General features: G+C 40.9%; 1 protein-coding gene across 2 annotated transcripts in view; it reads left to right on the top strand.

Moving 5' to 3' along the window:
• The window catches only part of FBN1 (fibrillin 1), a 440,189-nt gene that overhangs the window by 208,769 nt on the left and 219,054 nt on the right, over window positions 1-12,366 (top strand). For both annotated transcript variants that reach the window (XM_069766028.1, XM_069766029.1), the window contains 2 exons: window positions 5,041-5,238; window positions 8,389-8,514. In XM_069766028.1, the coding sequence (XP_069622129.1) occupies window positions 5,041-5,238; window positions 8,389-8,514 (324 nt within the window). The remainder of the gene's footprint in view (window positions 1-5,040; window positions 5,239-8,388; window positions 8,515-12,366) is intronic.

Raw genomic sequence — 12,366 nt, 5'->3', positions numbered from 1 at the left:
TACCGACGCAAAATGCGGAAAAAAAAGAACAAAGGGGGCAGCGGATGCAGTTTTACAACACATTCGCTGCCCCATTGTAAGGTCCGGGGAGGAGGGGCGGAGTTCCAGCCGCGCATGGGCGGTCGGAAATGGCGGACTCGACGCACAAAAAAACTTTACTTTTTTTGTGCTGACTGTCCGCCAAAACACAACGCATCCGTCGCACGACGGAAGCGACATGTGGCAATACGTCACAATGCGTCGCTAATGCAAGCCTATGGAGAAAAGACGCATCCTGCGGGCACATTTGCAGGATGCGTTTTTTCTCCAAAACGATGCATTGTGATGTACAGCAAACAGCACTAGTGTGAAAGTAGCCTTAGTCATCTTAAATTTATTTAACAACCCATTTAATGTCAGAATTTTTTTTTATGTTTACATGTGTTGGAATTGTAAATTTCAAAGCCAACATATATTTTGCTACAAAATCTGGTGTAGACATTGAAGGCTTAGGCTGTTTATACACATTAGATGTTGTCCCACAGCTATCTCTCCCAACACCCATGCATGTGAACATTTATTTGGGCCATAAGGAATAAAATAGACAAAATGTATTTAAAAAATAGTCCAAGAAAAGTCACTTGAACGATATTTCCAAGTCACAGCAACTAACGCAAACAGAGTTGGTCACACTCCAAATACAAAGCAAGATTTATAATAGCGTGATTTGCAGTCTTGGAACTTAGCTCAGATGATTCAGATAGAAAGTGAGCCCACTTTCCAGTGTTTCACAACTCCAAACAGGTTACTCTTTAGCTCACGAAACTTCTTATGTGTGGATAAAAACGATCTTGCCTTCTCTTTATACTTTGGAAAATGTGTGCAAGATAACAGCCCACAATAATAAAGTGCCGCAAGATCAGAGCTTCTTTTTGCCAAATTTTTATTCTACTTACAAGTGGCTTTTTTCTTTTGATCATATCATGCTACTGTGACATACTCAGTTGTTAAGCTTATATACTTGCATATAAATATATACTTGATGGTGGCCCGATTCTAACGCATCGGGAATTCTAGAATATGTATGTATGTATGTATGTGTATATAGCAGCCACATAGTATATAGCACAGGCCACCTAGTATATAGGAGCCATGTAGTATATAGCAGACAAATACTACATGGCCTGTGCTATATACTATGTGGCTGCTATATACAAACATACATACATATTGTAGAATACCCGATGCGTTAATACAGGCCACGCAATATATAACAGTGGCCACGCAGTATATAACACAGCCCAAACAGTATATAACACAGCCCACGTACTATATAACACAGGCCACGCAGTATATAGCAGCCACGCAGTATATAACACAGGTGACGTATAGTATATAACACAGGCCACGCAGTATATAACACTGGGCACGTAATATATAACACTGACCATGCAGTATATAACACTGCCCACGTAATATATAGCACAGCCCAAGCAGTATATAACACTGGCCAGGTCGTATATAGCAGCCACACGGTATATTACACAGCCCACGCAGTATATGACTCTGGCCACGTAATATACAGTGGGGCAAAAAAGTATTTAGTCAGTCAGCAATAGTGCAAGTTCCACCACTTAAAAAGATGAGAGGCGTCTGTAATTTACATCATAGGTAGACCTCAACTATGGGAGACAAACTGAGAAAAAAAAATCCAGAAAATCACATTGTCTTTTTTTAACATTTTTTTTGCATATTATGGTGGAAAATAAGTATTTGGTCAGAAACAAACAATCAAGATTTCTGGCTCTCACAGACCTGTAACTTCTTCTTTAAGAGTCTCCTCTTTCCTCCACTCATTACCTGTAGTAATGGCACCTGTTTAAACTTGTTATCAGTATAAAAAGACACCTGTGCACACCCTCAAACAGTCTGACTCCAAACTCCACTATGGTGAAGACCAAAGAGCTGTCAAGGGACACCAGAAACAAAATTGTAGCCCTGCACCAGGCTGGGAAGACTGAATCTGCAATAGCCAACCAGCTTGGAGTGAAGAAATCAACAATGGGAGCAATAATTAGAAAATGGAAGACATACAAGACCACTGATAATCTCCCTCGATCTGGGGCTCCACGCAAAATCCCACCCCGTGGGGTCAGAATGATCACAAGAACGGTGAGCAAAAATCCCAGAACCACGTGGGGGGACCTAGTGAATGAACTGCAGAGAGCTGGGACCAATGTAACAAGGCCTACCATAAGTAACACACTACGCCACCATGGACTCAGATCCTGCAGTGTCAAACGTGTCCCACTGCTTAAGCCAGTACATGTCCGGGCCCGTCTGAAGTTTGCTAGAGAGCATTTGGATGATCCAGAGGAGTTTTGGGAGAATGTCCTATGGTCTGATGAAACCAAACTGGAACTGTTTAGTAAAAACACAACTTGTCGTGTTTGGAGGAAAAAGAATACTGAGTTGCATCCATCAAACACCATACCTACTGTAAAGCATGGTGGTGGAAACATCATGCTTTGGGGCTGTTTCTCTGCAAAGGGGCCAGGACGACTGATCCGGACACATGAAAGAATGAATGGGGCCATGTATCGTGAGATTTTGAGTGCAAACCTCCTTCCATCAGCAAGGGCATTGAAGATAAAACGTGGCTGAGTCTTTCAACATGACAATGATCCAAAGCACACCGCCAGGGCAACGAAGGAGTGGCTTCGTAAGAAGCATTTCAAGGTCCTGGAGTGGCCTAGCCAGTCTTCAGATCTCAACCCTATAGAAAACCTTTGGAGGGAGTTGAAAGTCCGTGTTGCCAAGCGAAAAGCCAAAAACATCACTGCTCTAGAGGAGATCTGCATGGAGGAATGGGCCAACATACCAACAACAGTGTGTGGCAACCTTGTGAAGACTTACAGAAAACATTTGACCTCTGTCATTGCCAACAAAGGATATATTACAAAGTATTGAGATGAAATTTTGTTTCTGACCAAATACTTATTTTCCACCATAATATGCAAATAAAATGTTAAAAAAACAGACAATGTGATTTTCTGGATTTTTTTTTCTCAGTTTGTCTCCCATAGTTGAGGTCTACCTATGATGTAAATTACAGACGCCTCTCATCTTTTTAAGTGGTGGAACTTGCACTATTGCTGACTGACTAAATACTTTTTTGCCCCACTGTATAACACAGCCCACGTAATATATAGCACAGCCCACGCAGTATATAACACTGGCCAGGTCGTATATAGCAGCCACGCGGTATATAACACTAGCCACATAATATATAGCACAGCCCACGCAGTATATAACACAGCCCACATAGCATCTAACACTGGCCAGGTAGTATATAGCAGCCACGTGGTATATTACACAGCCCACGTAGTATATAGCAGTGTGGGCACCATATCCCTGTTAAAAAAAATAATTAAAATAAAAAATAGTTATATACTCACCCGCCGGGATCCAATCCAGTGAAGCGCTGGCGCTGGCGATGCGCGCGCGGCTGCCGCCATCTTCCGTTCCCAGGATGCATTGCGAAATTACCCAGATGACTTAGCAGTCTCGCAAGACCGCTAAGTCTTCTGGGTAATTTTGCAATGCATCTCTGGGAACGACAGTTGGCGGAGGCCGCGCGCCGCTTGGCGGACTACGGAGGGTGAGTATAGCAGGTTTTTTGTTTTTTATTATTTGTAACATTACATATTTTTACTCTTGATGCTGCATAGGCAGCAGCAATAGTCAAAAGTTGGGGGGTAGTGGTAGCGGAGTGCGTTACCTGCAGCATAACGCGGTCCGTCACCGCTGGCATTAACCCTGTGTGAGCGGTGACCGGAGGGGAGTATGCGGGTGCCGGGCACTGACTGCAGGGGAGTATTGAGGGACTAATTGGACTGTGCCCATCGCTGATTGGTCGCGGCAGCCATGACAGGCAGCTGGCGAGACCAATCAGCGATGCAGGATTTCCGTTATGGAAGATGCAGACAGACAGACAGACGGAAGTACCTTAGACAATTATATAGATAGATCAGTGCCTTTGAACAAACATGGCATGAGTGAACAGTGAATGGCAGACACCTTACTAAATAAGGAAGGTGCCTCTGACTGCGGTGCCCCTCCCCTGAGTTTTAATGGTGTGCCCTGGTTCCTTCCCACCCACCCTTGTATTAAGGGGTGGTTATAGCATTGGTGGGCCAATGAGGGGGAGGGGAGTACAGCCCCTTCCTAGTATAAAAAACAGGCAGAGAGCTTTTCTCCTCTTCTTCCCCCTGTTGGGTCTCGGAGGTGCTTGTCTCACCCTCCCTCCCCTGGTTGATTTCCATTATACCATTGTTAATGCATGTCCTATTTTTCTAGATTTACAAGTCACAGCGGCATTAAATTTAAGAAAGGACACGTGGTTACGTTACGCTCGTCGGCTTACTTGCCTTTGATTATACAACAGGGCATTTGGCGATGAGCGTGGTTTAAGAAATTTAAGTGCCTTTCTTATTTTAAAGCAAAAATAGTAATAAAGCTGTGACCGACCTTCACCCATCAGTTCGTGTACTTGTTTTATTTGTTAGGAAGCAGAAATGTGGGTATGAAGGCGCAAAGGTGGGTTATGTTTGGGTCACTGCAGTCTAGAACTGGTATGGAAGCTGCAAAGGGGTAGGTGCGAGGCTTGTTATTTTGCAGGGCTAATAACATAATAAGCCTAGAGGAAGTGAGCAACTATTGTGTTTTATAGAAATCAGTTGGCTGGAGAAAGCTGACTGGTATCACATGAGTTAACTCCTCAGCCTGGAATGCAGGTACTGCACATACAGGCTTTGGTGGTCGATCTCCATGGCAATGAGCTTTAAGATAAAAGCTCTCATAGCAGGAGAAGGACAGCAAACTGAAAAAGTAAGCCAATTGCAAACTTGTTTATTCTAATGCTAATGTTCCTTATATAAGAATAATCATTCAAAGCACATCTATGTGTATAGACAGTCCTTTCAAGAAGAAAAGTAATTTTGCATGTAGTGTATTATTATCAAGGGCCTGTTTTGAAGTACCGATTTTTTCTGTTTCAAGATTACAGGACAGGACCTTGCTTCTCTATTGTGAGCAACCAAATGTGCCAAGGACAGTTGACAGGTATCGTGTGCACGAAGACGCTGTGCTGCGCTACAGTAGGCAGAGCATGGGGCCACCCTTGTGAGATGTGCCCGGCCCAACCACATCCCTGTCGTCGTGGATTTATTCCAAACATCCGAACAGGAGCGTGTCAAGGTATGCAAAATACACGGAGCTGTTGAAACTGCTAATGTCTTAATGTTGATAGAATTACAGGGCTTTGGACAGCATGCCTTGTTTCATACCCCAGCCTGTGCGTGAAGAATGGAAAATCATTGTCAAATGCATTACCTCATGACTGGGTGACTGTGTGATGTAAAAGGGGGGCATTAGCAGCTCAGGTCAGACAGACGAGCCAAAGCCTTAATGAATTTCTCCCTGCCAAGAACTCCCTCATTCCCTCAGAAAAGAAGATAATGTAACATGACCTCAGATAGAGAAGTTATATTTCAAATAAAGCATAAATATAATGGAATACATGCAGAATTATTATAGTCCCCTCATTAAACAGTTGACAGATTGTTTGGTTTGACTTGTGAAAAGCTGCTTATCCACCTATGTCTCTGACATTTTATTCTGCTGGAGTGTGCAGTCGCCCAGATGTTCCTCACTTATTCCTGACCATGCCTCCTGATAGAGAGCTCTGACACAGTTTTTGGCTTTCGGTCTGCTTCCAGCTGTATAAATTCTTTTATTGTCTGGATGTCTGGCAGGAAGCTAAAGAAAGTTAACAGAGGCAGTCATATACCAAATTGTTGAGTAATCTAACTTTCCAGCACCGTGGGGGAATTTTCTAAAGTTATAATGTAAGTTTTTCACTTAGGTACATAAAAAAATGAAATGCATCAAAAAAGCAGAATAAAGTACAATTCAGCCCAGACTATCTAGTTTGTGATCTGAGGATACAGAACGTAGAGTCTCTTTACTGGGAAGTTTGTGTGACGCAGTTTTATTACGCCATTAGAAGTGCCATAAGTAAGTCATTCAATTAAGTACTACAAAGAGAACAGATCTAAGGTTATTTCTGTTTACAAGTCAACTCTTGAGCCAGCGCTTTACTTAGTGAGATATAAGGCCATGATTGTGCATGTAACCATATAGGAACTGCATGAAACTTGCTAATTAGCAATCTCTTTCATTAAATTCAAACTCAAACCATTTAGTACAGTAAGGCTGGGGTCACACTTGCGAGTATGATGCGAGAAACTCGCATCAATACCCGTCACTGCCACCGACATTCGGGGCCGGAGCGTGCGACTGAATAGAAATATATGCAGCCGCACGCTCCGGTCCCGATTGCTGGCGGCAGTGACGGGTATTGATGCGAGAGACTCGCATTGAACTCGGAAGTGTGACTCCGGCCTAATAGTAACTAACCTTTTTGCCATGGGGAAAATCCTGAGGGGAAAGCTTACAAATGCTCCATGCCTATGTACAAGTGAGAGCTCTTACAGTTGTTGTGTAGTCAGCTGTCAGGAAGCTACTATATCCAAAAACAGCATAAAAAAGTACAATTGCCAATTCTTCCCTGCAGCCCACGCATACAAGATCTGCTGTAGTAGATCCTCCTGAAATTAAAGCATCCATGAATATTACCAATTTCTTCCTAATAAGATATACACAAATATACATTTGTGACGTGTGGAAATAGTCTTGGGCAAATTAGGTAGGTAATACTGTGCCCTTTACCCTGCAGTATGTTACAAAAGGTTCTGAGAACACATATCACAATACAAACTGCATACACCAATAAATAGATCCCTTGGACCCGATGAGGCTAGTGTACTTCCTTTGAAAACCCATGCGAGAATGGTTGTATGATTCTTGTATTTAAACTTAGCATTCTAAAATGAGTGAGGCTCTACCTCACTTTAATGCTATCTAGGAAAACTTTCAAAGTGGCTTAAACAGTCATTCTGACTTGTATTTACTAGGTAACTACAACAGTCTCATCAGGTCTAAGAGATAAGCAATACATTTTGTAGTGACAGATTCACTTTAATACTGCTTGCTTTCGATTTGGGGGATAGTGATAATGCTCCTAAAATAGTCACATTATACCAAAATGTATCTAAAAGGTGAGAGACAAAGGCTGCATTTACATCGCACCGTTATTGAGCACGAGCTTTCCTAGGAACACTCGTTTTCAAATAGTCGCATGTCAAAACAGGAGAATCGCTCATTCATCGGGTACAATTATTTCTAAGCTTGCTTAAAAAATCATTGTTCTTGGCAGCACGTCCTTTGTAAATAAGATCATGTATTGTGGAAAATAAAGGCATTCCATGAGCACAGAACAATCGTTTTAACGATAGTTCTGTGCATATGAAAATGCAGACAGATTGTTTACATTACTATTAAAGAGGTTTTCCCACGAACAAAATACATTTAAATAGATCTTGGAATAAAAATAAGTTCCACAATTGGATGTGTTAAAAAAATGTTCCTGTGCCGAGATAATCTTATAAATGTTTCCCTGGTGTGTACTGTGTAATGGCTGTGTCTGACCGTGCAGGAACATGGTCTGATCTTACCACATCTCCTGGGCAGGGCATAAAAGAGAGTATACAGACAGGACAGCAGGGGATCACAGATGATTTTTTTCCATGAAGTAAAACGTTTCCCTGCCTTGTTTTTAAGCAATCAGCTGTGATCTGCTGCTGACCTGTCTGTGTACTCTTTTGCTTCCTTTCTTGCCCATGATGTGGTATGATCACACCTTGTCCCTGTACGGTCAGACACAGACATTACACATCACACAGCAGGGGCACATTTATAAGATTATCTCAGCACAGGAACATTTTCACCCCAATCACCCCAAAATGCTCATTTGACAGGTGAAAGTAATTTTAAGCTTGTTTACAGATCATTGTTGTCATCAATCATTTCATTATCCTGTGTAAACAGGAGATGTGCAGCCAGGTACAATGACATCTATGCACACAGAACAATCATGTTAATCAATGATGACAGTCAGTAAACAATCTACTTCTATGTACGGTATATGTTATTTACAGAGGTGTCTGTTAGATCTACATGGTGCCTCTGTACATGAGCAAACAAAGCTCTGGACTCATCTAGATTTATTTGTAGTGATTATTACACCACTAAATGGACCCAAATATTATTACTTTCTTAATGGAATAGCCTGTTCCTTGTTCCTTAATCTCCAAAACTAGAATTGCTCCTTACAAAGCATTAATTGTCACTGCGTGACTTTAAGAATAATTAGGTGCTGTAACAGATCATACTATTGGATGTTTTCAACCTTTTGTGTTTTTTTGTTGTTCTCCTTCCTTGGGGCAGATGTGGATGAATGCCAAGCAATCCCTGGGATGTGTCAAGGAGGAAATTGCATAAATACTGTGGGATCTTTCGAGTGCAAATGCCCAGCTGGACACAAGTTTAATGAAATAACACAAAAATGTGAAGGTAAGATGTTTCCAAGCTCATCAGTATAACTAATCCAGAAATCCTAAAACATTTTAATCAGTTTCCTGCATCATTATTTATGATTACGGGGCTTTTGTCTGCTTCATATTCCATTTCCTTAACCCAAGCTATTTGCACATGATGAACAGCACACTTGTAATCTGGATTATGATACAAAGAAAACTGAGCGAGGCTCGGTCTTCAGAGGATTCATTTCACAGGGCTGGGATGGAAAAGTGCAGCTGCTTGGAGATTACAGTGTCATATGTCCTCACGGTGTGTTTCGTGGGTCCTTGTTCCCTTCTTACATGATGTGATCCTAGGAGGGGTTTCTGGAAACATGTACAAGACTCTTTGCCAGGAGAGGCCCCTACTGTCTTCTGACATTTATACTGTATTGTGGACTGACCAAAGGGACCCAACGGATGACTGCTGTAAAAATCTGACATCTGCTCAGAGAGTCTCCTATTATTTCTTGCAGGATTAGCACCTTAACACAAGAAACAATTATCACAATTATTATGACAAAATTCAGAAGTATCTACAAGACCGTTCGCAAGGAATTATACCAAGTAGATTCCGTTATTATGTGAAGATTGAAAAAAATAAATTGAACTTTAACATATATTTTGGTTTTACGAGGGTGTGCAGACCCTCATTAAACCACTACAATATATACACAAAATACTGTATGTTATGGTTTAATTTATATTTTGCTATTTTTTTGCATTTTTTTACACCAGATTTTTCAGTAGAAACATGTTGAGACGGATGTACTTACTTTGAAAATCCATAAAAAATTGCTATATTATTTTTTTTGCTTCCCTGCCTTATAATAAAATGCTCATTTGAATTTGAGGATTTTACGGCAATTGCTAAAGACGTTCAGAGTAAGTGTACTAGTCGCATCAGGTCAAACAGATGTTTGCTGTAATAATGCATGCAGCTTGTATTCTGGTGCAATCTGGTGACAGTTTGTGCATGAATATTAAATAACTTAGTGTTAGGCCTTATGAACATGGCAGAGAGTTCACAGTCCACATGCAGAAACAAGCAATCCGCACCTCTGCACCACACCAGCTAGTCTGCCCGGGACCATGAACGCTGTAGGCTTGTGCCTGGACTTACGGGGTGCTCATCCAAGAAAGCCACATTACCAAAAGTCCATAACGAAGAAAAAAAGATGAGGATGGCACTCACCATTCTGTAAAATCCGTGCTTTATTGAGACAATTAAAACATCTTCAGCTGGGGAGAAATGTATAAAATACAACGGACGACGGCCGTTTCGCATGAATGCTTCTATGGGTCCTAAAAGCTTGAGGAAGTGACGAGGTCCATATAATCACCGCCGAGCTCTAACATGTAAATTTAAAACTTCAACTTTTATTATTTAAATAACTAAAAAAAATAAATACAACAAGTGAGTATAAACCAACACCAATGCATAAAAATCTTAAGATATATAGAGGCACCAAGAGGGAAGTGCCTGACCCTATATACAACCTGTCTCACCCTGCCTGACAGCGGAGGTTGGCACCCTATATCCTGCGCACTGGCGCCCCCACTCGTCGGTGGCGCTCCCTGTCTGCCCTAAATGTCTCCATCGGTGGCAGGGGAGTGAAAAAGATGCATGAAGAGTGAAAAAGATAGATAAAGAAGGATTAAGGTCGTTTTATACAATCTATATTTACTCCGGTTATAGAAGATTAAAGTGACTAAGGGTTACTATGTAGATGCCTAAATCTATATCTGATGAACCTACAAAAATGTACACCCTAAAATGCGAAAAAAAAGGCTATTATATGAAAATAGATGATAATAATCCACTACTTTCTTCAGGGAATATAGATGTATATAAATCTTAATAAGGAAATAATTATTTATGTATGTATTAGGGTCAGATTGAGGAAAGGAGCAAAGAATAATAGAGAGAGAATTATCTTATCGTAATACTAAAAATCGCATCCGTTTTTACATATTTAATAGATGGATAAATATTCAAAATCATGTCATTTTAATATGTTCTATAATGGAAGCGACCACCACTCTCTATTCCAAAAAATATGTATCAAAAATTCAAAAAGACACCCTGTACAATCAAGGTATATCTATGTGATACAATACTTTCAACACATTATATGCTCCAAAATCACAGCCCTTACAATAAAATTGGCTTCAAATCACAATGTCTGTTCCCCAATTAAGAAAAAGTCTGCTGATAATGGCAGATGATATATTGTATCATATACTGCAATGTTCACACACTCAACGCATTTCCCCTCCACTGAGGTTCATCAGGAGTAAGTTAATAAATCATAACAAGGAGTACTTAGCTCATGTTTCTTATAGTAGGTATGGGACAGGCATGATGGCCAGAACTCCAGAGACAATCCTCATTCACATGTGATGCATGGACGAGGTCCATATACCTGGAACAGGCAAGGTCCCTCCCCCATCCCTGACGTCTTCACATTGCTGGCTAACACCAATTACCCACCGACCAGAGTGACACAAAACATACAAATCATAACAACATACTATTTAAAAATGAACAATACAGACATGAGCAAAAAATATGACATACCATGAAGTTGTCACAGGAACCCGGACATTTCGATTCTATCATTGAATCCTGTTGCTTCCAATGCGCACGTGCGCAGAATCCATCTTGCTTCTCTTCTGAGAAGAAGCTTATGAAGATCGCATCCCTGTGGCGGTAAAGTGACCTTCTATAAAGCCCTCAAACCGTAATGCTTCTGGATTCCCTCCATGACATTCTCTCATATGGTCAATCAAACGTGGAACCCCTTTACCTGAGTAAATAGAGTTAAAATGTTCCCTGAACCGAACAACTAAAGGCCAAATTGTTTTACCAACATAAAAGAATTTGCATGGGCAGAATACCAAATATACAACATATTTGGTTTTGCAGGAGATAAAATCTCGTACCTGAAGCAAAATGGATCCAACCTTGATTGTATGTCCTGTAATGTGGAGGGAGCAAAAAGAGCAATGTCCACACTTAAAATTTCCTTTGGGGACACCTGCTTTTAACCAGTCATTTTTTTTCACTTTTCATACTGTTATGCACCAGAACATTTCTCAAGTTTGTACCACGGCGACAAGCAATCAAAGGGCCTCTGTCAACTACATCTAACAACTCAGCATCCCTTGGCAAAATATGCCAGTTTTTTCTTATGACAGAACGGATATAATCGTCCATAGGGCCGTATTTAAAACAAAACACAAACCTTTCTTTATTAACTATTCCTTCTTACATTGGGGCTAATAGATGAATTATCCTGTGTGTCATCATTATTTGCCCTGACCAATGCTGCATCCAAAATGGAACTAGGATAACCCCTACTAGTAAATCTTTTATAAGTCTGGCAATTGTCTTTTAAAACCACTTGGGTTGCTATTGATTCTTTTTAGGGTAGGATAGGAAGGTACAAACTAAATGGGAATAGGATAATGGAGAAAATATTCACCCAAAAACAGCAAACAACAATCTCCAGCAGCAACTTCGAACTCCAACTCCAGGAAGTAACCAGGAAATCAGGAAGTAAAACTTTCACAGGCAGGGATGAGAAGGTCTGGCCAGGTTTTATAGAGAGAGAAAATGAACAGGTCCCAAGCAGCTTTGAGATGGAGCTGCATGTCTCTAACCAGCATACAAAGACTTGTTAACCTCTTCAGCACCAAAGGAAACAAAGTCTATTTAATATGAGGAAAAAACACAGAGGCTAAATAGAAGACCTGTGATTCACAGTACATAAAGATCGCGTAATCTCAGCTCTCCCACGAGAATGTGACACACTCGTGACAAAAATACATTTTCATTTTGTGC

This window comes from Ranitomeya imitator, chromosome 4, assembly GCF_032444005.1.
Source record: "Ranitomeya imitator isolate aRanImi1 chromosome 4, aRanImi1.pri, whole genome shotgun sequence".
Taxonomy (NCBI): domain Eukaryota; kingdom Metazoa; phylum Chordata; class Amphibia; order Anura; family Dendrobatidae; genus Ranitomeya; species Ranitomeya imitator.
Note: the sequence above shows the minus strand (reverse complement) of the source record. Positions and strands in the feature narration are given on the sequence as shown.